At 37.3% G+C, this 26,988-nt stretch overlaps 1 protein-coding gene across 1 annotated transcript in view; it reads right to left on the bottom strand.

Annotated features, from left to right (window-relative positions):
• Positions 1–599: 599 nt before the first annotated feature.
• Positions 600–26,988, bottom strand: part of GPCPD1 (glycerophosphocholine phosphodiesterase 1) — a 42,823-nt gene continuing 16,434 nt past the window's right edge. Inside the window, 17 exon segments of the mRNA XM_054061878.1 lie at positions 600–2,282; positions 7,240–7,400; positions 7,622–7,757; positions 8,825–8,961; positions 9,911–9,976; positions 11,362–11,423; positions 12,174–12,213; positions 13,349–13,426; positions 15,308–15,400; positions 17,309–17,363; positions 17,589–17,721; positions 17,811–17,973; positions 19,047–19,178; positions 19,181–19,295; positions 21,856–21,979; positions 23,273–23,314; positions 25,156–25,231. Of these exon segments, the coding sequence (XP_053917853.1) occupies positions 2,078–2,282; positions 7,240–7,400; positions 7,622–7,757; positions 8,825–8,961; positions 9,911–9,976; positions 11,362–11,423; positions 12,174–12,213; positions 13,349–13,426; positions 15,308–15,400; positions 17,309–17,363; positions 17,589–17,721; positions 17,811–17,973; positions 19,047–19,178; positions 19,181–19,295; positions 21,856–21,979; positions 23,273–23,314; positions 25,156–25,231 (1,818 nt within the window). The 3' untranslated portion in view covers positions 600–2,077.

Genomic DNA, 26,988 nt, shown 5'->3' with positions numbered 1-26,988 from the left:
GATGATAGAGCTTACTTATAAGTCAGGGAGCCAGCAAAACCACATTAGAAGTGCAATGCTGTTAAAATTATCTTTAAAAATCATCACTGCCGTGGTGGTCTTTATTGCACACCCCACCCCCCCCGAGAGAACAGAATAGGTGAATACTATTCTCTGAGCACACAAAGGCTGGGAAATAGATTTTTTAAGGTGCCCAAGCCTTTCTCAGCATCACACTGCTATTAGTCCAAGAGGTTGCTTTCAACAGCACTGCTGTTAAACTACCTTCACACAAAGAGCTGTCATGTTCGATATCTCTGTGGATGTACTGCCCAGCACTCACGAGCAGCCACAGGGGTTGCACATCAGCAGGCAAAGCCCCCAAGACCTGTCAAAAGAACCACACAAGGGTGTACAAATCAGGAAACAAAGATTAAAGAATTAATCAATTGGGGTAACAGCCACAGGCTCCCTATGTCAAGAATCTGGTTCAGTATCCCCTTCTTCCAGAAGTAAAAAAAACCCCAAAGAAACAACCAAAGAAACCCACTACTCTCACACTTCCAAATTTGTTTAATTCTTCCATTTTTTTAATAAAGACAGTCTTCCACATAACCTCATTACTGTGCTGTTTGTGCAGGACAAACAAAACTTTAACATACTAAAATACACAAGGCAAGTTGAAACAAGCTCTTTGTTTCAAACTGCTCAAGCGGTGCAGCCTCAAGCGCTTATTTGCAATGGCTTTACTCTTTGTACAATCAGTTCTATGTAGCAATGACTGTATATAAAGAATATAGTACACACTATTGTTTTCATTGTCAATTTACAAGGAGAAAAAAATAAATATTTTCCATTATTATTAACACTTCAGTAGAAAGTTACAGCTGTTGTGTTGGCATGACCTGCAACTTCAGGAGGAAAAAAAGACATGCAAGCCTATCTATTACGAACTCTAAACTATGACTTTGTAATAGTTACAGAGGAGAGATAGCAGACAACAGAGTATCAATTATCTGAATCCAGTACATCTGCGATTCTTGCTCCAAGGAAAAAACAAACAAACAAACAAACTTGCAATATACAAAAGCTCATAGCTTGTAGTATGTGAATAAACAAACCACATATGGTACAGCCTTTTCTTCAAATGTTCGTGGATAACAGGCTTGTGGTTTTAGGCAGAGAAGATCAAGCAGTTGAGTTAGTCCTTGCACCTTTCACACATAACTAGCACCGTAAAGATGCAAAGGAACTCAGCAAACACCTAAATTTCATGCTTAACTAAGCATGCATTTGTAGAGTTTGTGCATGGTAGATATTCTGTTTGTTACCGTGCAAAAAGGATTCTCAACCACTGAAGATGTTTCTGTAATTCTGCTAAAATTATTAGCAACATCTCTAAAGTTTAGCAGGTCTGTGCAAGATTCATAAAAAAAAAAATCATACTTGTGGTTCACCCCTGACGGCAGTGCAGACACTGTACCAGCGAATTGGCAAGTCAGAAAGTAATGGCAGCAGCCTATATGTCCAACAAAGTGGGGGAAAATGAGCTAATATGCATTGCAGTTTACTTAAAAATATACAGATGCTTTTAAATGGCACAAAGCTTTCTACAGGTGGATCTATCAGTGCAAGTACGTATATACGAGGTACACACAATTAGATCTGGCCCAAATAAAGTGGTATCTTATAATTACACTCTTAGATTGCTGTTGTCAGATACGGACTGACAAGCTGTAGCACTGATCAGCATATGCAGTATGAGATCACTGTAATTTCCCTACACCAGTTTCAGGGCTTCCACTTCTCAGACTTGCTTATTTTTTCTTATTTTTAAAAAGCACAGTGTTAATACTCAATTTTCTTTTTCAAGATCTGAGATTTGATTACAGGAAAACATTAGAACTGTAAATGTAAACTGGGACTATAACCGGCTGAATATTTTAACATTTTTTGAAAGTTTTAACAAGTACTTTCAGGAAGAAGGAACTCAGTTATTGCTATTTGGGGACTTAAAACAAAAACAAACCTGGAGATATAGATAGCACTGTTCCAATAGTGGAAGTTAAACAGATACAAAAGAACATTCTGCCTAGAATCAGTCCTTTTGCATATGAACACTCTTCAAGTTATCTACAGCTTTCTCTTCCAGGCAACTATGATGACATTTACACGGAGATAGGGATTTAAAGTGGCTAACTGTGGGACACACACAGCTTTTCAACTCTGGTAATTCCTTCTTGAGACGTTCCAGCTGCTCCACCTGGAATATGTTTGGTTGCTCAGGATTCGAGTCATATATCCTGAGAAATGAGAAAAGAAAAACACCAGTCAGCAATATAACCTGGCAGTTCACAGAAGCGTAGACTAGATGGAGCACCTTTTTTCCCTACTAGAGTAAAATTAGATATCAGCAAATCTATAAAAATAGTATATTTGAGGTCAGTACCCTAAATTTTGCTGCTCACCTTGCAATATAAAATGGTATTCCTTTTACACAGAGGTTTATATTTCATTGGATATACCAAAAAGCTATCCACTGGCATTTACCTCATTCCTCTCCTGAAAAACATGATTTTACTGGTGGCACAAAGCAGTCAAGAGCAGAGCTAAAGGCTTCAAAATCAAAGCATAAGGAATTCCAGAGTCCTGACATTATTTGAAGAGACTGTAATACACTACTTGTACATAATGCTGAATAGAGTTTAAGTACTTAGTGTTTCAGTAAGTATTTCACACCCACCCCCAATTCAGAACAATTTTTTAAAATTACCATTACAATATTAGGTGAAGAGTGAAAAACAGAACATCTGCTCTTTATTTACCTAACGCAAGTTTAACCGTCTACATTACTTGAAATAGTATGTCCTTATTTCATTTTCACACACGTAAACAAGACCACAGGATATGAATTCTCAACGTTGTACCAGATCAACCAAATCCAAAATACATTGAGTTTGGAGGCGCATGCATACATTCTGTAGGCAAAAGCACAACTAAAATTTTCGTGTAATTCATTCTAAAGCAAAAGCATTCGAATGCTCCATAACCTAACTCTGGTACAATTACTGTGACAAGGATACAGTTAATAATTAATGCTGATCTCCCAGCACTGTTTTCTAACATCAGTATGTTATCGGTATCCAAAATTTAAATCCTGGCATACAGCTCTCCTCACTTGTAGCTATTGTGCTTACACAGTTTCAGATATTGCAGGTCACCAGGTTTGTCTTTGTTGAATGAAAGCTTCTGGAAGAAATTACCATGGCTTCTGCCTTAGTCTCTTATGGATACTGTCATCCATGATTCCTTCAAGAAAGTGGTTTGTTTTTATTGCAGTATCCTTTCTCTTTCATACCGTAATTTCCAGGCATGTCCAAAAGGAACACAATGTCACAACCAAAACAATGGAGTGCTATATAGCAGAGTGCAAGGTGACTTTTTACCCAGCAAGACAACTTGTGAACTCTTGGCAAGTTCAAGACATAAAAAATAATATGCAGCTCAAACACAGATAGAGTAAATGGAACTCAAACGAGGAAACACTTCTGCAGGGAAAAACTAATATCGATCAGGTTTCCTACAGTAAGATCAAAGATAGTTTCTGTAAAGAAACTCATAGAAGGAAGGACTTCTAGGACTGGAAATGCTGTCCAGATTTATGGAAAATGGAAAGGAGGCACAGCAGCTAAATTACTTGCACAAAGCCTAAGATACCTACAGGCCCAAGATATGACCTGAAATTGCCTAATAGAAAGTATCTGCAAAATCAAAGTCAAACCTTCATTCTTCCAGGATGCAGGTACAAAACCTGTGCCTTCTTCAGTTAAGTGAGCTTACGCATTATAAATTTCTCTATGCGCCCAAGACAAAGCACTGACATTAGAAGATAAGTTTTCTATATAGCAATACACCTTAGGAACTGCAAATCTTAAGTCCTTCCCATCAGTTAGACACTAGAAGAACAAAGGCACATTTCTAAGCCCCTTGTTCATAGCACATGACTAAGCATGTTTCTAAGCAGCTTCTGGCAGGTATTTTATTAGTTCTTTACTAGGACAAGCACAAATTCTGCAACTCTTGCTTCATATTCAACTCTCTACAACTGAGATTTCAGTCAAGTCCAACCCTCCAAACTCCTTTCAGACCATTAACTGGAACCAGTCTGCTCCAATATGTATACAGTATTTAATCCAAACCAAAAAGACAATTTGAAGCACAGCTACCCTCGCACCTCAACATTTTCTGCCCTCGCTTTTGTTTGGGCCCGTGAAACTACAGCATCAGTCAACAAAACCAGACAACAGCTCCAGGACTTCTCTTATGAATTATTTCCAAGACCACTGTCAAAATAAGGAACAAACTCATCTCCCTATCCTTCATTCTTCAACAGGTCAATTATTTACAAGTAACTATGAACCACAGTTCCTCCAACTGACTTACTATTCACAAGCAACCCTGCAGAAGTCTAAAAATATTAAAAGACTTCCTAAAACTGGCACTCTCTACAGAAAGCTTTGCAGGACGTTCCACAGTTGTGCGGTGCACAGAGAACTGATGTGCTTATCTCCTATCAGTGTTTTTGAAACCTCTGAAAACACATACATCCAGCAAGTCTCAGCTACAGCTATTTTTCTTTGCTATTGGTTGGTCCAAAACCAAAGAGTCAGCAGCACTAAAATATTGGTTTTCCTTCTAAAAGATTTCTGAAGCTTTTGATTAAAGCTTTAAATTCTTCACATCTTGGGGTAAACTTGAGTTTACTTTGCAACTCACCAAACAGGAAAGACAGATTGCCATTGCATAACATCTTAATTCGATCAGCAAGTAGATTATTATAAATCAAAACCCACCCTTAACTTCCTACATATATCTATGCTGTTATTTAAGTAATGTTCAGTTTCAGGCAATAAAACAGCACAGATTTAGATACTATTCTAGTCCTGAGAAATGTTTTGAATTATTTTGCCTTTATTGCCAACTAAATTGGTGTTAGGTTTAGAAAGCTACCAACAGAGCACAGAGCTTTTCTCTGGAATCTGCAAATGTAACCTGCAACCATGAGGAACTGTGTTTAGAGAGAAAACAAACAAACTGAAGATTCTCATGGAAAAGCTTTCAACATAAATGTTTGGGGATTATCGGTTTAATTATACTCATGCAGCTGCATCTATTATTAAACAAACAGAACTCAGATAATGTAAAGCGAATTAAAAAAAAAAGATAATGCAAGGGTAAGTTAGTGCCCACCCTCTCTCCACATTGTTATTTTAATATATAGCCAACTGGTGCAAAAAAATAAAGATGGCTTTGTTCTTACTGAGTTAAGTATATTTCAATACAAATGTTTCCTGTGTCGTTTACAAGCTTATCCAGGACAAAAATACCAGAGAAAGCACCCCACAAATCGGGCTTTAAAATTCATAGGTTTTGCCAATCCAGATAATTTCACTATGCTATGTCAAAGTTTCCTCACTAGAGAAAAAAATCCAAACAAACTAACACAGTGTTTTAATGAGATTTAATTTTTTGTGTGAACAGAAGACACTGTTTTTAAAGCATTTAAAGTGCTTTTCTGGATTAGGGCACCAAAAGAGAGGTGGCACCAGTTCTGTAGGCTGCCCTTCTAAACACAAGGGGTTCGGATATCTTGGATGCTGAGGCAAAAACCAGTTGACCATCGGAAAAAAAGCAGAATATTATGGCAGCAAATGCACTAGACAATCCGTTTGGTTTAATGACTTTGGGTACGTCTAATAACCTGCAGCCCAAGTGGAGAAAGGACTGGGGGAGAGGAAGGTGGAATTCTCTCCCCTGCCCGATTGAGATTGTTCTTCTAATAGCATTGGCATTTGTAAGCTGCTCAGATTTAGTCTTGCAGTTTCTCACCATGCAAAACAAAGTCAGATCCCCTACCTGCAGGGTTTTTTTTGCCCAACACTTGATGTCAGCAACTTTTGGTACTCAGGACACAGTTTTCCTGTCATCTTCATGAGCGGCTACAATGTTTTGCCCAATTCTACATGGATGATTGAAGTTCAGAAAAGATTTATAGAAACGCTCTCTACCTGGACAGTTCATTATCTTTGACACAATTACTGCATGCAATAACAATAATTTATGGCAATATGCAGGCAACCCAAAATTCACTAACATTCCTGTATTCACTTCCTACCTTATTCAGACAAATAACACTTAAGATGGTTTCAGTAAAGGCCTAGTAGAGAGCAACACAAAACAGCAGGCACAGCAATTTTTGATAAATAACTGGACTTGGCTCTAAGTCCAGAGAAAAATTCTGCAGAAGCCATGGAAGAAGTACATCTTGATTCAGCCTGGAAATATTCAGGAGCTTGAAGAAAGCAAGCATAAACTGGCTTTACAGTAATAAACAGATTACTGCAATCCCTACTTCTTTCTAGACCTTGAAACAGGATCTTTTTTTCAGTAAAGCAATATGCAAAGCAATGCTAAAGCAAAAGGTTTGAAAGCCTTCCATAACTTGACACTTCAGTTACACTTAATCCTTTCCCGATTACATATTCTTTGTAATCTACCAGAATTTAATACAGCTTCCCAAGTTAATCTTCACCTTGTAATAATGAATTTTCCATCTTTTATGATAAAGGAGTCAAAACTTTTGGGTTTTATAAGGAACTAAAATAACACTTCTGCTCAAAGATTTACCATGGCATTTTGATGTGCACCCGAGTTGTGTGGCTATGACTTTCTGAAGTGACTGGTTTGGCAGTTTGCCCTGAGTCACTCCAAGCTAGCTTTAATAAGAAAAACAGTAAGTTCACAGCCTTGAAACACAACAGAACATTGGCAAAAAAAATGAGTTAAAGCCATTCAATAAAGTTCTGTTGACCATTTCCATAACTAAACGTAAAAAGTTGAAGATTTCAGTCACACAGTTAAACAACATTGCCCTCAGCATATATCACGTACAAAGTTTAAAGATTACCATCAGGAATGTTAATGGCATGTTAAATGTGTATGCTGTGCACTAGTTCTTTAAAGAATCAAATTACATTCACGTTAGCCTCAGAAGAAACAAAAGGTATTCCACACCATATATACAGATGAAAGAGCAGGAATTGGTGTTAGTCTTGGTGTTCAGATAGGTTCTTATGATCTACGTACAAAAGGAAGATATTCTGCACCCAGTCAATGAAAAAGCTATATGAAATTTCTCAAGAATTAGGATAATATAAAGCTGAGAAGTTACTGTATCGTTTTCAAAATGCAATTAAGTACCTGTCATATATTAGCCCATGAACGCCATATTCTCTCAACTTCTTCCTGTTATCTGGGTCATTTGCATCATCACCCCATGAAAAAATAACTAAGCCTTTCGATTTAGCCCTTTTAATAAATGATGGATTGCGCAGCAGGTCTTCAGAATGCACATTAATTCCCTGAAAAACAAAATACTTCAATTTAAATCCATGTTCTTGAAACTCTCACGTCATTTTTTTTCATCTTTTGACACCTGCAGCTCCTTACTACTTCTATGAGGTTACTACTTTAATGGTTAGTTGTAATTTTAAGCATCAGTGCCAGAGTGACAGATTTACAACAAGTAGGAATAGTTTAGTTTCATTTTACTGCAGAGTAATACCAGAACTTGTCAGCTTACCAGCAAGTTTTCAAACTGTGCAAAAGTAATGGCAATTGGAGTTGTACGAGATCTAAGATCCATAAGTTCTGGATAGAGTTTAGATTCTCCTTGAGTGAGAAATAACACAGGATACTTGTTCTGCTTATGCCGAACCCTGTTATAGAAAAAAAGTCAGCAAGTAGCAAGTATGTTCAAAAAAGCAGGTAAATTCAATCCTACTGTGTTCTTCCAGCTCCTAGTTGGTGCAATGAGATGGTACTACAGTTTAGTATCAAACTGCATGACCAATTGCTCCAACTCTTCCTTCTACCACTACTAGACATTAACACACAGTTTAAGGGAAGCCAGACTCCCAGTTGAGTGCAGATCCACATCCTCAGGAAGTTTAATTCAAAATCCTCAAAGAAAGTTCAGTTCTGTAGTTTCCTCCTTGAATGAATTTCTGAACACAGTTAATACACAACACCTAACCTTACTAATGTATGTTTCAAGCTGAATACCAGTACATTGGTATGAAGTGACAATAAAAGTAATGCAAAGTTTTGGCATTAGCCTGTTACACATTCTTGCACACTTAACCCTTTTATCAATACCTTGATTTCGTTTTGTTCTCCCCATTAACCCTTCAATGGTATTTCAATCCATGCTGTCTCTCAGCCACTGGTATTTCCACAAAGCCTTTTCATCAACAGTGCTAAATTACTTCTTCTTACAAAGCACTACAGCATACTGTTAGTTTACACCTATGCCAGCAGTCTGTTCCCCAGTTTAAGTCCTATGCCTTCAATATGACAACCCACAAAAGGAAAGCAAGTCACTTAACCAAAAAAAAGGGCAGATACAGTGTAAAAATTGTAACAAGATAGTTTTGGTTTTAAGTTAGGCTATCATACCCCTTAGGAATGACTGAAAAAGGCTTTGTGATACCAAAAGAAATCTCAACCTTTACTTTGTTGTGTCAAGAAAGACTGACGCATTCCGGAAGGTACTCAACAAAAATATCAACTTTGACTTTGTTATCTTATTCTATTTTTGGCACAGCTCAGATGGCAAACAGGCCTCATTTCACTTCCCATCTATTCTGACACCCAAAGTTCAGGTGTAATCAAAAACATGTGTTATTTTTTTTCCTGATGAGTACTCTTATGCCTAAAGTATGTTTTACCAAAGAAGAAAAAAAACAGAAGAGGAAAATATATTATTTCTCTCTTCTTAACTTACATTGTACAAATATCTGCATTAAAAGAAGAAAATACAATTCTTCTTCTTCCAGCATTCATCAAAACTGTTTTTAGAATAATATCTAGAAAGAGGTTCATATCGAAGTAAGTTGACAAGTTGCCATCCCACTGTCCATCCTAGAAAAAGAAAGTACAGGTTTCAGCCACTTAAATTATTGCTTACTAAAATTATTTTAACAAGCAATTGTCTCATTCAGCCTAAGCAACATGAGAATTCAGTTTGCAAGTCCAAATACAGAAGTCACTCCTTCAGTCTATGAACGAGTTACAACTCTACAGCACTGTCAGTCTGTGAGATGCAGCGTGAATTCTAACAGCAATAAGATTCAATGAAAAATTCACTGTCTTCCCATCCCAGTAGTTTCTATAAAACCTTTTCTGATTTTGAAAACACAAAGGAATTCCATGAAGACCACAAAAACCAATTACACATATTTTGCATTGCTATTTCTAAATATAAGAAGGTACAATAAGACTTGTAGAAAAAAAGTGATATCCTTCAAGAACAGGATCTTCCAGTCTTTCTGCAGCTGACCCATCTCTGAGTGCATGAGCATGTGTCTATGCCTAGACTTTCACCTACCATTCTACTTAGTTTCTTTCCCCTGCTCTAGGCTTCCCATCCTAGCCATAACAGTTTCCTTCTGTATCAAGCACTAAACGATCCAGTTGATTCTGTAGTACTGTGAACTAGAAGCAGTTGCTTGGATTACTGCACCATGTTGTAGCTGCTCCTACATCACACCAAGAGAGTCTGAATTTCCTGTCGCTTTTCCAATGTCCAGCATGCTTGACCTGTTGTGATCCACTGACTTTAAAAGCTCAATCTGCATTACCAACTCAATCCTAGAAATACTTCCTGTTGTCTTAAGAGTAAGTTTGTTCATTTGCTACAGCACCTATACTACACTCCCAAAGAGAGTGGAGTTATAATAAAACAAGGGAGTCATGTTAAAAAATCCCCAAATTATGCCTTTGTATGCAGTTCAGATTGCCATATCAAATTAAAAGCTTTAGCCATGAGAATAACAAAGTATCAAGCTAAATCACATGTACATTTACTTACCCTTTGTTGGCAGATCCATTTGATTTCTATGTTGAACCCAACATCTTCAGAAACAGATTCCAGGACCTGGAGAAAATTTCATTATAAAGAGACCCCACGGGCAAAGGGCAATCAGGACCTATGAAGGTCCTTACTGGGAGAATATACTGGAATTTAAAGCCAATGTGGTCTAACCCCTAAGTTTTTAACCAGTTACACAAGATACACATGTATCCTTTTCTACTTCAGTTTAAAGTTACAGAATACATAAAACTGGATAAAATCTTAAGGACAAAGTTTTGATAAGGTACAAATGCAAGTCAATTCACCTTAACACATATGAGAAATGCCCCACTTGTACTCCTAAAGATGAAATGTTTATTTCTGCAGAAAGATTTTTGGAACGCAAGAAGTAATACATAGTCCTTGTATGGAATCCATGCGCTTGCCACGATGACGACGAGAACAAATGAACATGCAATTCTTGTAAAGAATTATCTGTGACTTCAAACCAAAACGTGAAGCAAACAACTAATGAAATTAAGGAAACGTTGGTAGATGGTTCTTTAACCCTTTAAGGAAGATAGGTATAGAAGAGTAAAGTAACACACCCTTTCCTATAGGCAGAAAACTAAATTTGGGGAATCAGGACAGGTAAAGTAATTGATCCTCAGTAGTCTGGACTGTTCCACAAAGGTCTCTTGTTTTCTGCAGTTACGCAGTCATCTAATCAGACAGTAAAAATAATAAAAATACTGGGGCACATTAAAATTAAAAATAAAAAAGTGGGGCACATAACCTGTAACTGATAGATATTTCACATATCTACATAAGCCAATAAATAATCAGATACGAATCATCTCCATAATCCGAGTAAAAAGGAGTATTGTTGTATAAAGCAAGTCCCTAGAAGGCATGTTAATGAGCAGTTCAGATATTAGGAAAAAACAGTAGTTCTAGAAAACAAAATCGGTTTGAATTGTGTCAAACTGTATTTGGTCAACAACTGTCAATCGTTCTGCAAAAAATAACCCAAACACAAAGCCCAGAGTTGCTAAGTAGCCATAAATGGGAACATACTAGAAATTCACCTGACATTTCCCTGTCTGGCTCTGCTAGATGGCCAAGAGTATGTAATGAACTGCCAAAGACCTTTTTTTTTTTTTTCAAAATTAGCAACAATTGTCATTGCATTACAATGCAATGCCCAGATGTCAACGAGCTGTAAAACTGAGTGTATCCTGAGTGACATAGCTTGGGTTCATCAATTAAGAAGCTTGAAAAATATGCAAATTGTTACTTTTAAGCACTTAAAAGGCTTGAGTGGCCAACAAAGTCTATTCTCAGTTCTAGCATTGATATCAGAGGCCTAAAACCTAAAATGAATATCCATTGCTCTGTGTGCAAAACAAAGAAAAATGCATGTTTCCATGTTCCACAATCATTACGATTGCTCTACGTTCATTGCTTACTCTCTGCAGAGAAGGAAATGGCTGGGTCTCAAAAGCAGAGCTTTCTTCTTCTTTAAAAGATGCTGAAAAGAAACAAAATATTGACTTACAATAAGAGCAGCACTGCTAATCCCAACAAGAAAAGCCTGGCCTTTAGGACTCAAGAATGGAAATCAGGTCTATCTTTTGATTACCTAAGCTTTTCCTCTAACACTGACATACTCCAATGATGATGTTGGCAATTCTTGTTTTGCCAGTGGGAAAGTTTTGTGACCCCCATTAAAAGCCTTGCCAGAATATTTACCAAAAACAGCTTCTCTCATCCCTTTCTGTTCCAGTCACTGAAACATATCCAATAGAAGGAGTCTTGCCTGTCAAGGCTTAATATTATCTTTCCTAAGACAGGTAGGATGTGTGAGACACTTTACACGGACAGTAAACTGCCAAAAGCAATAAATTAAGGCAAAAAACTTACAGCACCAATAAGACCCTACAGCAGCTACCAAAGTTGTTTTTAGTAATTCTGAAAGGCTGCCAGAGAAGCATAAAATGGAAACATCAGTCGCAACCGTTATCAATATTCAATAAATATATAATTATTGATGCATTCATCTTCTACCCTCCTGTTCCCTCTTCCCAAGCGAGTAACTGTGATCCAGGTATTTGCCAAGAGCAGCTAAGAACTCTACAGCAGGCACAAAATTAAACAATATAAGCATTTAGAAGTGTTCAGGAAGAATCCAAATGTGATTATAAGAAGTGACTGCCACGACAGAATACGTATCATTAAAGGTAATACATAAGTCTCAAGACTCTTGCAAACTAGTACCCACCATTGTGATCTTTGACTTTCATTGCAGTAACATGAGCCAGCTAAAGAGTATAAGAAGAGTAAAGTTAACAAATATTTCATCATGGAGACAATACTACATAAAAAATGTAATTAATTTTCCTTATAAATTGTATTTTAAGTTTTAGGATCCAGTATAGACACAGTTTTAGTAATTGTAAAGGAATAAAAGAAATCCTAGTAGACACCAATTTTCTTTCAACTATAAAACAAATATTTCAAAGGAAGCTCAAAACCAAACTGAAAATTCAGAAAATACGTTCAAGGGTAGAAACATAGATAATATAATCTAATATTAAGATGTGAAGAAGTCTGAACATTAAAACCTCCTCTATCAGGTGTGGGACTCTGCTTCAGTCAAGTGTAGACAGAGGGCTGATAGGTGCTTTTCAAATGTAGTTACGTATCGAGATAGAGTCAGGCCAGGCATAGGGCCAACACCTTCACTCCATTCGAATTCTCTCTCCATAAAAGGGAGGAGAACAAGTAATTTTAGGTAAAAAGAAACAAGTAGTTCTTGGTCCAGCCAAGGTCTTAGTCCTTGACTGATGACAGATATCTTAGTTGGGTCTTCGGTGGCCCAGTCTCATTCCCTTGAGTCTCCCTTTTATGTAGGAAAGTTATTTCTGTTTGGAAGATATGGTGATACCCAATTAAATGAAAACAATCAATTACTTCTAGACAGTTTGTCCAATCCATATAATTGAATCATGGACTCTTCTATACTTCCACATGCACCTCCAAAGAGGAGGCCAACAGAACCTGGATCTTCCTTGTTAATAAGGAAACATTTACAAATAAGATAAACTTTGTAAGGTTTATCTTCCTTCTTCAGCAAAGACTCCAAAGCATCAGCTTTAAATGCATGCTACTAGCATTTTCAGCTTCCCTTATTTTTGAAAATTTATCAATGTTAGCAGTGATATGGATCCATACAAGTTGTTGGATCACTTTTCTAGAAGACATAAGTAACAAAGTTTGCTCAAGGTGTAACGATGGTATAAAAGTCCTAATCCTGGAATTAGCTGCTTTCTCTACCTGTGCAATTTTTAAAACTTATGCTCTCTCACACTACCGATACTTATTACTCCTAAAAACCTAAACGTCACAGTTTGAAATTCCACACCCAGCATATCATACTTGCCAAAGTAACAATACCTTCAATAACTGCAGCTGATCAAATGTGAGTTCTTTGACTGCAATCTCAAACAGTTCCAAAGGCTCAGTATCCAGTTTCTTTGAAGAGAAATAATACATAATTAATTAAGCACCATTGAAAACTGCAAAAAAACCTGCATGCTTTTAATATGGATACATTAAACGCAGCTCATTTTTTCTTTTATTGATAAAGATACAAGTTATATCTTACTATAATATGAATAAGATAAACAGTTTTCAGGAAATAACACAGGCACTCAAGCATAAAAAACAGCTGTCAATCTGAAATAACAGGATTTGGTCTTTCATGCAAGTCAGAAGCTTCAATGCTCCTTCTTCATAAAAAGTTAGCATATCTATTCTGTACTAACTTACAGTTTATTTATTCAGGAAAAAAGTTTGCAGGTAAAGAAATGCCTTAAAAAATACTCCAAGGCAGTCCAGTTTATTATTGTCTATCTAGCATCTCAGAACTAATTAAAAAATGCATCCTGTTAAAACTGAGACAATAAAAGGTCCGACGTCAAAAAAAAAAAAGTCGTCAAACCATTTCTCACTTCCTCTCTTCACTATAAAGAAATTTTTACTCAACAAGACAATTCAATGCACACTGCATATGCATTTCCCTTATTCAAAGTGCCATTTCCACAACTGTTCAAAGTCAAGCTACTTAGAAATCGCAGGAGGACACAAACTTAGTGCTAAGAAGCGAGAACTCATCTTGCAGTCTGCCCCCCCATGCTATCTTTGTTTTCACTGCCAGAACTAGAAAGGAAGAAAACTAGACAGAGTCCAGTCTCTTTGCGCTGCTGCTGAATGCAAGTGTTCTATTCTCAGTGGAGAACATGCAACCAGAGCAGATGGAGAAGCACCTCAGTGTTTTTTTTAATGTCACTGCTCCAAATGCCCGTGGTTCTTTCGATATTAAGAAGTGTCATGTCACTTTACTCTATGAAAACATTCAAATGTTATGCTTCATACAACTTGGATATTTGAGAAGTACTGTGACAGTCTGTTCAGAGCACCTTCCAAGGAACTCTTATCTGTATGTACAAATAACAGTCTTGTCCACTCCTGCTTACAGTACTCTTGATGTAACAGAGCACAAGAAAGTTTTTTGGTTAAAATAGAAGGAGCAACCGTAGCCTCATGACAAGCAAGGAAAGGGAAATGAAACTTGCTTTCAAGAGCCAGCCTCCTGCTTCTAGAGCCTCCATCTTAATTCCCTTCCTTCTGTTCCATTGAGCAATCCCAAAGCAGTTCTTCAGCTTCCCTTATTGCCCCAACAAGACATTAAGTGTTTTTTTATTGTTCACCTCACAGTTCAAGGACAGAGCAAAATGCAGCAGTAAAAAAGGTTAAGAAAGAGCTAGAAAAACAAATGGGAGTCAAGCCATTTGTAGCTAATCAAACTCCCTAAGGTGAATGAAGATCCTCATTTCTTCCACTTTCCTGTTTTCAACCTACTGGCCACTACTGTGATACCTAAACAAGGCAGACTTTGGTTTGGACCCTTGCAGCTACATACCGATAAATGCTCTTAAGAAAAGTCTAGGTTAAAGTATCAGCAGGAATGAGAAGTCATGCTGTGAATCACATGAACTCTCCCTCAAAAAGGAAACAACCAGAAGTTCTTATTCTGAAAACCTACTCTGACAGAGACCCAGAGTCACTATTGAATGGAGTTGTCTGCATTTTTCATCCAAAGCATGAATAAAGAAACACCTAAAAATAACTACAATGTATGCTTAAAGAGTCTCAAACCATGCATGTGAAACGCTGTTGCTGCAACATCAAAAAGGAAAAAATTCAACTTTCTTGCTCTACATGCCGTAATGCTGCATATTTATTCCCATTCCAACCCTCAATTCCCAAGTATTATTTCTATAAAAGCCTGGAATTCTTGTTTCTGTAATGGTCACATTTAAAGATAAATACAGATATCATCATTATCTTTACCTTTTTCATGGCCATGCAACATGTGAGATCGTGGTACACAATAGGAACATGGTCTTTAGAAAGATGTACATCAAATTCCACATATGCTGCTCCCTACAAAACATTGAAAAACACACAAAACAAAAAAAATCCATTAACTATTTATTCACAAGGACTAGAGAACTACAGACAAGTTGCCAAGTATTCACAGGTCCCAGACATCAAAAAGTTCAATGCAGTTGGCTGTCACCAGTTACTGAACAATTGATTAGGAACAAAAAATATCATACAGAAGTATTTTGATTACCATAATACAGTTCTGACATACATATAGCTTGCTTAACCTTGTAAACCCTCTAATAACATCTGAGTATTATAAACTTGATTTCAGGCAAAGGCTAAGATGATGTTTCTAAACACAGATGCCTCCATGGTGCCCTTCCTGCCTACCACCTCCTCAAGACGCAAGCGATTGCTACAAACTGGCAAAGCTTTAGGGAGATATTCCATATACTGAGGAGCTTCTGAAGTCAATAATGACTAATGCTGTAGTAGTGTGCTATAGTAAGTGCAAGAATGGAAACAGCGACATCCAGTATACTCCTATCCTTTCCAACTGCATTTTCTGTTAAGATTAAAGAGGAAGAAAGCTAAAACAAGAGGAAGGGCCAGGAGAAAAAAAAAAAAAAGGAAAAAGAAAGAGAAATGCACTTTTTTTTAAAACTTATTTCCATCTCTCTGTAAATTGTTCCTTTGAAAGTCCTTCAAGAAAAACATTCATCAAACTACCATGCTGACTCGCAAACTCTTGCATTCAGTATGGAATAGGTTTCTTTTCAGCTCTTTTCTCAGTAGAAGTATTTGTAGAGTGGTAGCTTTCAGCATTTTCATCTGAAAACAGCTGAAATGACTTTTCTTGTGACGATGACGATGATTTCGCAGTAAATTTCCTGCCTCAACGCGTTATTACTTGCGGGCTTCTTAAAAGCTGTCTATAAACCTGCTGTGTCCACCCAGATATTAAGAACTATTGTTCAAAAGGAGTGCTCAGTAGCTGCGGGTTTCTTTTGCTCTGCAGATAGTGCATGCTTCGGATACTGTGTTCAAATTATACTCTGACTCCCAAATGAGAGAAAGTTTTCAGCTGTGACTTCTGGGGAGTACAGCACTCCAGAATGAGTAGTGAATAAGCGTAACACTCCAGATTCTGCTCCCATCCCTTTAACAACTTCAAAAGATGTAAGAATCTGCATTAGTGAAGAAGTACTTGAAAATGCTTAGTAAGCCTACAAGCTAAGTGGCTGATGATATCATAGCAGCATCTTTATGTGACTGTAGTCACAGCTCCTTATTGCGAGAGCCGGAGCTAGACAAGGAACCTCTGAACATGCTTCTGACTCCAGCTACTCTGCTTCAGCATCTCCCTAGATTGTCTAGATCAATCTTATGAGAGATGGCTTCAGTAACAGAGATTATTGGAAGGAATAAAAGTGACTACCTCAGTCACAGAATTTAAGCCTCTGAAGTTATTATCTCTCAAATTGAAAGTCTCATCTTAGGATTCCAAGTTTTTGTCGTAGCAAGCACTGAAACAAAGGACTGTTCTACCCTACCAGCTCAGCTCCCAAGTCTCTTTTCTGGATACTAATTTTAGGTAGTCGACAGTCTCTGAATGAGACCACAGCCACCTGAGTGTGCTGAGAGATTGTAGCAGAGCCAAAATTTAATTAATTTGCTCTGAAGTATTCCAACCCTATGTCTCTGCAGGGTTGACATTAAATGTCTGACTGTATCAGAACACCACCATAACATACTGGATAGAATTCTGCGTTTTTTTGAGGAATCTGAGAATGAGAGTAATATAGCTATTACTTCCCCTCTTATCTCTCAGGGAATTTCCCTGGTGATTTGATGTAATTTTATATCAGTGCAACTACCATTCATTGTACTGAACCATGGAAATTACGCATACAAGCCAAGCTACTCTACAGGTACTACACGCATACAAGTGTGTGTACATACGTGACTAGCAGCATTCCTCAGAGATGCAATAGTGTTCTCTTGAACCTTAGCAAGTCTGAAATAAGAGCAAGAAAAGGTTTTGTTACATGCAGCATGACACAAAAGTCCATTAAAACAACAGAAATACGAGTCACAAGTCTGTTTTACAGAACATGCATATGTGATATTAACGTGACAAATGATTATGGGTTGTAGCTTTTATTTTAAATTGTCTGCTTCCTCAGCTGATGTCAGTGTAACTAAACATACTCCCTCCAGATTAAAATGCAAGTGAACTTACTTAGCTGTTGTTGTAGAATTTCCTGCTCCCCTGTGTCCAACATCTAGAGTTGTTCTTGGTTTCCAATATTTCGCATATGAAGCCCTCATATCACAAGTGTATCCCTGGATCGGCTTAATTATTATGTAGTCCACTACAAGAAAAATAACAAAGGCTTCACGTGTCAATAGACAGCCGATGCCTTCAGGTAAAGGCATCTATATCTGTTTACATCAACTGTACCTCTAACTTTTCCAATTGTCTTCCTTGGATTTCTGCTCATAATAGCAAGCGTAAGAACTCCAGCACTCTTTCCGAGTTCTGCAATTGTGGATGACAGGAGGCAGGCAGAACCTACATGACCTGGGAGCACATCGCCTTGCACTACTTTCTCACTTAAATCTTCCTAAAAACAAAAACACAAAAACCCAAAACACCTACTGTTATACATAGGTGACAATTCTGAACTAATTCTTTTCCTTGCTCCTCAGGAAGATATATGCAGAGCACTGATGCAACAGAAATTTTCTTGTGTGTTACAGAAAAGAGTAATTCCAGGCTAAAAAATTGTTTAATGTAACAGTGTGTTGCAAATTACAATCAGGAAAATGAAATCATTGATAGATATCTACAAAAAACTCATGTATGTTTGTCTTTGAAAACTCTTGGATTTGGTAGCTTTTCAGATCAAAACTGCATGTAATAAATAGTCTGTCTCCTAAAAAGCTGAATTTGGGTTTATAACAAAGCTGACTTGAAATAATATATATGCTTAAAACAACTTCCTATTCATTTGTGGAGGAGGAGGACAACTAACACAGAACATGCACTTGACTGTGGTCAAGTTCAGGAAACCACATACCCACTTTACAATTACAAATTGAAGTGATCTTGGTTTTAGACCAAAGAGAATGCTTAAAACTTTCCTTCTGCATTAACTGTATGAAGAGACAGAAACTGTCTTCTTTTAAAAGGGATATTGAATATTAAGATCTTTCGGAGGGAAAAAAAAGACTGCAAAGTAACAGATGCGGTAGTGGAATATCCACAAATATCCAGTTTTAAGTTGCACTAGTCAGTTCAGAGAAGTTTCTTTCATAAGAAAACTTAAGATCAAACAATTGTAATGTAACTAGCTTATATGCCACATTGTCCGGTATTCAAGGACATGCAAAACTGAGCTCTGATAAAGGATTAAACCAAGCCAACATAAACTACATGCAGTATGCACACTAGATTTGAATCTAATTTGCATTGACTTTAAATATGGAGAAACTGCAAAATTTTATGTGCCACATCAAGAAGACTCAGAGAATCTTTTTGCAAACTGGGTAGTAGTCAATACCTAATAACTTGCTTACACGGGTCTGAAAGACCACAACTATCAGGTAGTAGTTCTATTCCAATAGTGGAATCTTTCATGGCAATTGACTAACTCCACAAGCAGACTGAAGTTGCTTCTTAGTGGTAGAGACACACCTCAAAGAAATCAAAGATTAATTCCAAGTTATCAGGCTCCATGGTTTGTACTGTGTATTCTATCCATCGATCTGGCTGTAAGGCATAACCACAGTCTGGCTGAGTGTGTCGACATTTATATTCATTGTTACTTTATTAATGAGAACTCCACAGTGGTTTGCCATTTTCTGAGGGACAGTAGGAGATGTTTTTTCTTGGCCCTCTTCGTCATCTTCATCTTCCTCTAGGCCTTCTATAGTCAATTTTACTCTATTAAACCAGAAATTCAAAAGAAATGGTTATGTCATGGGATTGCCTTTGAAAACATGGAAAGTTCATACACACAAGAGTTCTTCTCAACACTATCACCTACAGGACAGCACTCTGCAGTGGGCCCTTGTAAAAGTCAGGGTTTGCAGCTTTTTCTCCAAATCTTATTTAGTGAGATTTAAATGCTCAAATCACTTCTAAAATTGGAACTTGAACAAATGGGAAATTGTACAAGTGGTCTGAGAAGCACCCACTCCACCAGACTAACAATTTAGGATTGACAAACAGCCTTTCTCCAGAGATTCCCATAATGCCAAAAGGCTAACAAAAAGCACTGAAAATAGCATTAGTCATCAGATCGGTTATCTGAATGCTGGTGGCTGCTCATAAGCACACACAAAACTTTATGTCTCTCTGAACACTGATAAGGCAGATAAATGTATTCTCTTAGACTTAACAGCCTGACGTAATCAGTAAGCCTCGTGAGAAATCCTAAATGATCATTTAAAAATAAACTAAAATGCTATTTCCTGAAAAAAATCTTGGACTGAGAAGAGTAAAGTCTCTACAAGAGTTTATAATCCATCGTCAACACAGGAGCAAGCTTTCCACAACAGTGGATGATGCCAGTGATGGAGGAAGCATATGTACCATAAATCCAAATCCTTTTCTGAATTACCTAAGCAGTATGATGAGATGCAGTTACCAGTATTTTAATTAGACGTTCAATTCCACTAGTAGAACTGAAGCACCTCAAAGAAACAATTACAGTCAAAAATTTTTATACTGAGTCCACACAGTCACAACACAGATGCTCCTAAAACCTGAAAAATGATACTGCCACAGCAGGTGACATTCAAAAAGTAGACAGATGTAACTTTTTAGGCAGAATGTGGGAAACATTATCTAATGAACGCATCCAGCTTATCAAGCTTGGATTTCAACAACCTAATTCAGAGAAGGATCAGGCTTCAGTGATTGTTCTCTCTACCTGCTAAAACACACAGGGAAAAATTGCAAAGCTTAGAGAACCGGACAAAAGTATTTATTTATTACAACATTATTCAGTGAGAAGTAACCTTCCCCTCACCAGATCAGCTGGAAGCAGGGCAGGGGGGAATAAAAATTTTTTAAAAATCATCAGACCATCAAAATAGGGCATATAGTACAGAAGTAACTCCCAGGTTAACTGAGTGATCTCTAAATCATTTTGATAGTGGTCTGCTGGAAGTTGCTCATATGTTACAAGCTCAAAATCTGATTTCTAGCAACTAAATACAGAATTGTTTGAGGTTTTATTAATGTCTCCCATTAAAGAAAACACTGTAAGTCTGTCAAAGGATCTGAGAACTCCTGTTCCCCTGTTTCCTATTGGTAAGAGTAGCACACAGTGAACACACTACCAACGATGGCGGTTGTAAAAAAGCACTTTTGCTGAGGATTGTTAGTAGTAACCATCATCATGTATTCAGAGACGTGTCAGACTTCAGTTAAGGAGGAGAGGCTTTTATACATCTCTACTCTTTGTCACTGCTTCACACAAAAAGACTAAAAGACGCAGAAAACAAGCCTATACTACAGTGATATGTGCTGGGATAAAGTTTGGCAACCACACAGCCCAAAAAAAAATGCAGGAAGGAAAGGTGCTTGCACGGAAGGAGAGCAGGGAAGAGAAGAGCAAGCTCTAGATCCCACAAATTCAAGAGGGGAAGGAGATCAAAAACCTGGGACAGACTCCTCAAACCATCAGCATCAAGATATACCCTTCTGTCAGTTAACTGTATAATTATAATAATGTCTGCTTTTTTAGATACGTCTGCAGATAGAACCAACAAACTGATCTAAATAGCAACAGATGTGATTTCAGAACGCTATTATCTCCACCATCCACACTGACTGGAAATCTGTAAAGCCAGTGGAGAATTAACCCTATAGTAAGTGAAGAGGGCTCTTTACTCTGGTAAGGAGAAAAAGTAGTAAGCAATAAAAAATAAAAAAACACAGCAGCCTTTTCCCTTTCCTTTCGCCCAATCTCCACTTCCATTCTGTTCTTTTTGAGAAGTTCAGAAAAAAAGAACAAAGAAGAAAACTCTCTGAAAGTAACAGCAGAGAACTACTTAACACTACAGTTCCAGCCAAGAAGCAGGGAACACTAAGTCAGTATGGAATAAGTACTTGTGAAAGACACCTGTTACCTGGTGCTTAACTTGTGCTATCACATCTGCTTTTACATATTTAATAGCTTAATAACTATCAGAAAGGCAAGAACTGCAAAGCAGTGAAACCAGCATATTTTTGTTTGACTGTTTGTCTTCCTTTGTTGATACAGAAGATGTTCTTACAACACGACATTAACAATAAAAAGGTAACTGAAGCACATCACTGACTTAATGTTATCACCATATTTTTACAAAGTGCTTAAACATCTGGAAATTGGCCTGATAGTACACCCCTATTAGCAACCCAAAATTAATTTGAAGGTTACTTTAAGTAAAAAAGAATCACTGATATTGAGAATTAACACAAGACAAACTGCAAACTGAAATGAGCAGCCTCTTACCTAAATCTTGATGTTTTAAATTTCTTCTTGGATATCAATACAGGTGGTTTCTCAGAATAATGTAGCCGTAATCTTATTTCTGTTTGACATGTCAGCCACCCAGCATCCACAGTTTCAATACCATCTATCAAAAAGTATATGAAAAGTAGAGGACACTTTAATAACTTATTTTCTAAAGGGAGATCTAGACAGTTTAATATACCAACTATAAATACAGTTCCTCTGACACCATTTTCCAGACAATCCTCCTTATCATCAGCCATATTCAATAGTATTTCCAGAGCAATTATTCAGTGCATCCTTTCATTCATCTTTTCTGAAATGCACAGAATAGACAACAGATACTGCAGTTGGTTTGCTGGCTTTTAAGGGGATTAAATGGGAACAATGATCCTCAACAGCATCACGTGTAAACTGACTGCAAGAGAGCACCAAGTATTTCAGTGTTAATTTTATTTATGGTACCAAGGGCTAAAGGTAAGTCTCCAAAGAGAGAAGTAACATCCTCTTGCCCTGGGTTCTCTCGGTATATGAATAACACTGACAATCTCTTAAGTTTCACATGCAACTCGAGACTCCCCGTTTCTATTGAGATTTAGGTATCAAATTAGCTCATCGTAATACCAGTAAAGCAGCATAAGTTGCAGGACAGGATACAGCAACAGATATGATGGGGAAACAAAGCACAGAGGAAAATCCTCAACCTCACCACCAGAACAAGGAAAAACCTGCAAACAGGACAGTCAAAAAGCACAAGCTGTCAGACCAGGTGCTGAAGCAGATCCCACAGTTTTGAAGAACCCCTAGCAAAACCTATCATTTAATAAAGATAGGAAGGAAAATGGAAAAGCTTTAAGATAAGTTGTGAGAGATAAGATAAAGAGTTACTTTAGGCACCAAAGGACTGAGCATTAAGTGCGAGGTGGGTTAGACTGCCACAAGTGAAACGTGCACACACCAAAACATGATGCTTGAGCTCATGAGAGGTTTTGGCAGTTATGTGCCTAACTAAAGAGGCAGATGGCATACATTTAGCATAAGTCATAATATTTTTCTAGGCAGGAAAAGTTTTTTCTAAGGCTGGGTTTTAAGAAAAAGTTAACAGTCCATTCTGTACTACTAAAAAAACCCAGGCTTGTGACCTAAAGTTTGCAAATTTCAATCTTTAATGGCAGCACGCTGACAGTACTTCAACTCTTCCGACCAGTCCCTTATAACTATTAGATGGGATTACAGCCTGAGTGTGATATATTCAAATGCTGGATACAAAAATAATCATATAAGCAGAGGAAACAAACTCTTATAAGTAATTCCTGTCAAATCCAACTTAATAATCCAAATAGTTTTCAACTACCACAGCCAAACTTGTTAAATTTAAACACACGGTAAAGAGCATAGGTCAATATATCTCACTTACTACGGATTCCAAAGTATCCATCGTCAATAGTAATTTCATTTTCTAGAATTAAAAGGAGGGGAAAAGAATGAAAAACTAATTAGAATTCACATTATAAAGAAACATTGCCAAGTTAAATTAATCCTAATTTCCAACTCGCTTCTAAAAACTATATCTAATAAAAGAGTTGGAAAACTGAAACAAAGAACAGGCATGTTTATTGTAACCTTCTATAAACCTTTTTCCCAATACATGCTTTTTCTTATTTCTGCAAGAAAAACATTCAACACACAAAATGATGCAAGATGTTTTCCCTGAAGTAATCTGAACTGAGAAAAACTAGAGGGTTGTGTGATTTCCTAGTTTGCTGCAGTGTTTAGTTGATATCGACATAAGATATCTACATAATCTAAGATGTTTTTCTTGTTAGTGTCAAAGACATTGAAGTTTCTTGCCAACATATAAAGAAATCTTTCCACCTGTACATTTATAGCTAAAGCTTCTAAATCGAGGTAGTCACAATTAAAATGCTTATTCTGCCTACATGAAAGAAACCAACCTAGGATGAAATACTCAAAACACTCATTTCACACTTACTTTTATCCTTATGCTCTCCAAAGTTTTAATAACTGAAATCTTATGGCACTAAGTAGATTCACCAGCATTAACAGATTTGCAGTAGCAACTTAAGCAAACTTAAATTTCTCAGAATATAAATCTTAACAGAATTTTGTCTCTACAGCCATTAATCCCATTTTTGTCTATGAAGAATCATAGGCTTGTCCTCAGTTTTTAACAACCACAAGAAACAGTTACAGATCATAACGACCAAGTGCCAGGATCCTGTTTTTGCTGTGCTTTCTTAAAGATTGCTTATTAAGCGCTGAGTATCACCTAGTGGGGAATCCTCAGGTTGGAATGAAGTTATCCAAATTTAGTGATAAAATCTAGGACCCTAACAGAGGGTAGGCTGCATCCCTGATCAGTTACTGACAAATGCAGAAACGAAGCACTTAACTAATCCAATTGAAAATTAAAAAAAAAAAAAAAGGGGGAGTGGGGGGGGGAGAAGGCATAATCACAGTGCTATTAATGATTAACCACCAGTTTCTTTAATATCAACTTCTTTCTAAAAGACACGTTCTTTCAATGCATCAAAGGGTATTCAATAGATGTAAACTCCTAAGTGTGGAGGAAATAACATTTTTCATATCCCAGGAAAGACAGTGCATAAAACATGCCATCGTACAGCAGCTTAAGAAATCTAAATTACGTGCTACATTCAAAAGTTATTTCAGTCACTCTTAAAGTAAATTTTCCCCTGTTCAGAAAAGCAATAGGAACTTGTGTACAAGTCTGCATGCCACCTTTTCAGCAAAATACATTTCTGCTAAATTGCAAATAAGGCCATTCATGTCTGTATTTACTTAAATAGTTTTTATGTGATTAATAAATAAACTTTAAAACAAAAAAAATTACTTAAATCAATTTACTTAAAGAGGCCTCATTAAGAATTTTTACTTTAAAATTTTACTAATGAATTAGTAGCTAAATAAAAACATCAGTGACTTCCCCCCCCACACTTTCTCTGAAAAAATAATATGGATCCTTAGTCTCAAAGAATGAAGCTTACAGAAAATTACCATTCCAGATTAATAAAAAACCCAACCAACATCATCTTAAGGAAAGCAGTAAAGAATTTCACATCCACTCCATTTTTAAGCCACTTATTTATGTATTTTTTGAGAGTAAGGCCCATGTTGTGCAAAGAAAGTTTACCTCACCCAACACATTAACAAATTTAAGTATTTTAAAAATTGAATTTATCAATCCCTCTAAACCGATGTGCAGCATATTAGCAATCTTATGCATATGCCTCAAACAGATGCAGTTGATGCCCATACCTAAAGGGGTAATTGATCTTGGTTGTAGATGAGTCTCCCACGTGTGAACTATGACTTCACAGGGACCATCGATAGTCTGTAATTTAAAAGTTAAATGTCTGCAATAATTTCTTTTGTTATATCTGATTTTCTACCTATGAAGCTGTTTGGGATGGTTGTGAACTAAACTTACAAATTTAAGAAAGAAAAAGGAGATGGAGGAGCAGGAGGGAGTGGGAAAAAAAAGCAAGAATATGAAAGAGAGAAAGAAAACAGATCAGGCTCACATCGTACTCCTGCAACTGCTGATGGTGCTGTCTGAAGCTCCAGGTCACACTACGTACAGCAAAACTTGTGACATAGTTAGATAAGGTGGAGATGTTACATGGAATTGTTAAATCTTCACCTCCTACAGCTACCGGCCTGGACTACTTTAGTCTCCTCCCAGTCGCAAAACCAAAGTGTTCCCAGACTCATTACGTTGGCTTTCTTTTTTTTTTTTTTTTTTTAATTAAGAAACTACAGCAACAATTTATAATTCACATATCCCACATATTTGATTCCAAACAAGACTCAGCATCTACTCATGCAGTTATCAGTTGCAGCGGTGGGTCCTTACTCAAAATTTTCTGGGCTAATCCAAAGTCTATAACACAGTTATTTCAGACGTGACATAGAAAAGCATCTAATTAAAACATAATCTGAACTTCGCTGTCTCAGAAGGAAAGACACAATGATACTATGCAATCAGCCAGCAGTGAAGCTTCCTGCAGTCCATTCCCTTTGAAACAGGATAAGCAAGATTCTTCCACCAAAAAACTTAACTGTCCCTCTAAAGCCTGGATTTGTTGACAAACATAGCCAAGACTATGATAGCTTATTGGAACAGATATCTTCTTTCGAAACAATATAACTTGGAAACCGCTTTCGAGATTACAGCTTTTTGGTAACCACTGGTGAACAACCAAACGAATATGCCCAACTCCCAGCACCACCCCTCTAAGAAGCTCCTAGTGCCCCTGAACATCACACGGTTGTTACTATCAGTCACAGGAATCACAGCACCACAATGCTTTGGCATCTTAGCGCCAACTGAATGAACTCTTTAGCAGCAGATGGGATTTCTTTATGCATATCAAACACATTTAATCTACTCTGCTTTGGATGACTTAACAGCAAATGCCAAGTATTTAAAAAGTGCTCAGTAAGACAGGTTTGCTCTGAGTCTCAGCTAGAAGCAACTCAATTTTTCCAATGAATTCAAATTTGTCTATACTTAAGAGTCATGTCAGAATAAAACACACACACTTAAAGTTATGCTTTAAAGCTAGAACACTTACTTCTATATGTAAATATAAATAAAAAAGATTATACTGTTGTTTATTACTTTCATAGGGCAGTTTTAATTCCCATCCTCTCACTGCTGCCACAATGATCATAGTATAGTTAGAGTTGCAAGGGACCTTAAAGATCATCTAGTTCCAACCTGCCATGGGCAGGGACATCCCACTAAAGCAGGCTGCCCAAGGCCCCATCCAACCCAGCCTTGAACACCTCCAGGGATGGGGCACCCACAACCTCCCTGGGCAACCTGTGCCGGTGCCTTACCACTCTCAGCGTGAGGAAATTCTTCCTAATGTCCAGTCTAAATCTGCCCCTCTCCAGTTTATACCCATTCCCCAGGTCCTGTCACCACAAGCCTTTACGAATAGTCCCTCTCCAGCTTTCTTATAGGCCCCCTTCATGTACTGGAAGGTTGCTATCAGGTCTCCCCAAAGCCTTCTCTTCTCCAGGCTGAACAGGCCCAACTCTCTCAGCCTGTCCTCGTATGGAAGGTGCTCCATCCCTCCGATC

This window comes from Cuculus canorus, chromosome 3 (assembly GCF_017976375.1).
Source record: "Cuculus canorus isolate bCucCan1 chromosome 3, bCucCan1.pri, whole genome shotgun sequence".
Classification (NCBI taxonomy): Eukaryota; Metazoa; Chordata; class Aves; order Cuculiformes; family Cuculidae; genus Cuculus; species Cuculus canorus.
Note: the sequence above shows the minus strand (reverse complement) of the source record. Positions and strands in the feature narration are given on the sequence as shown.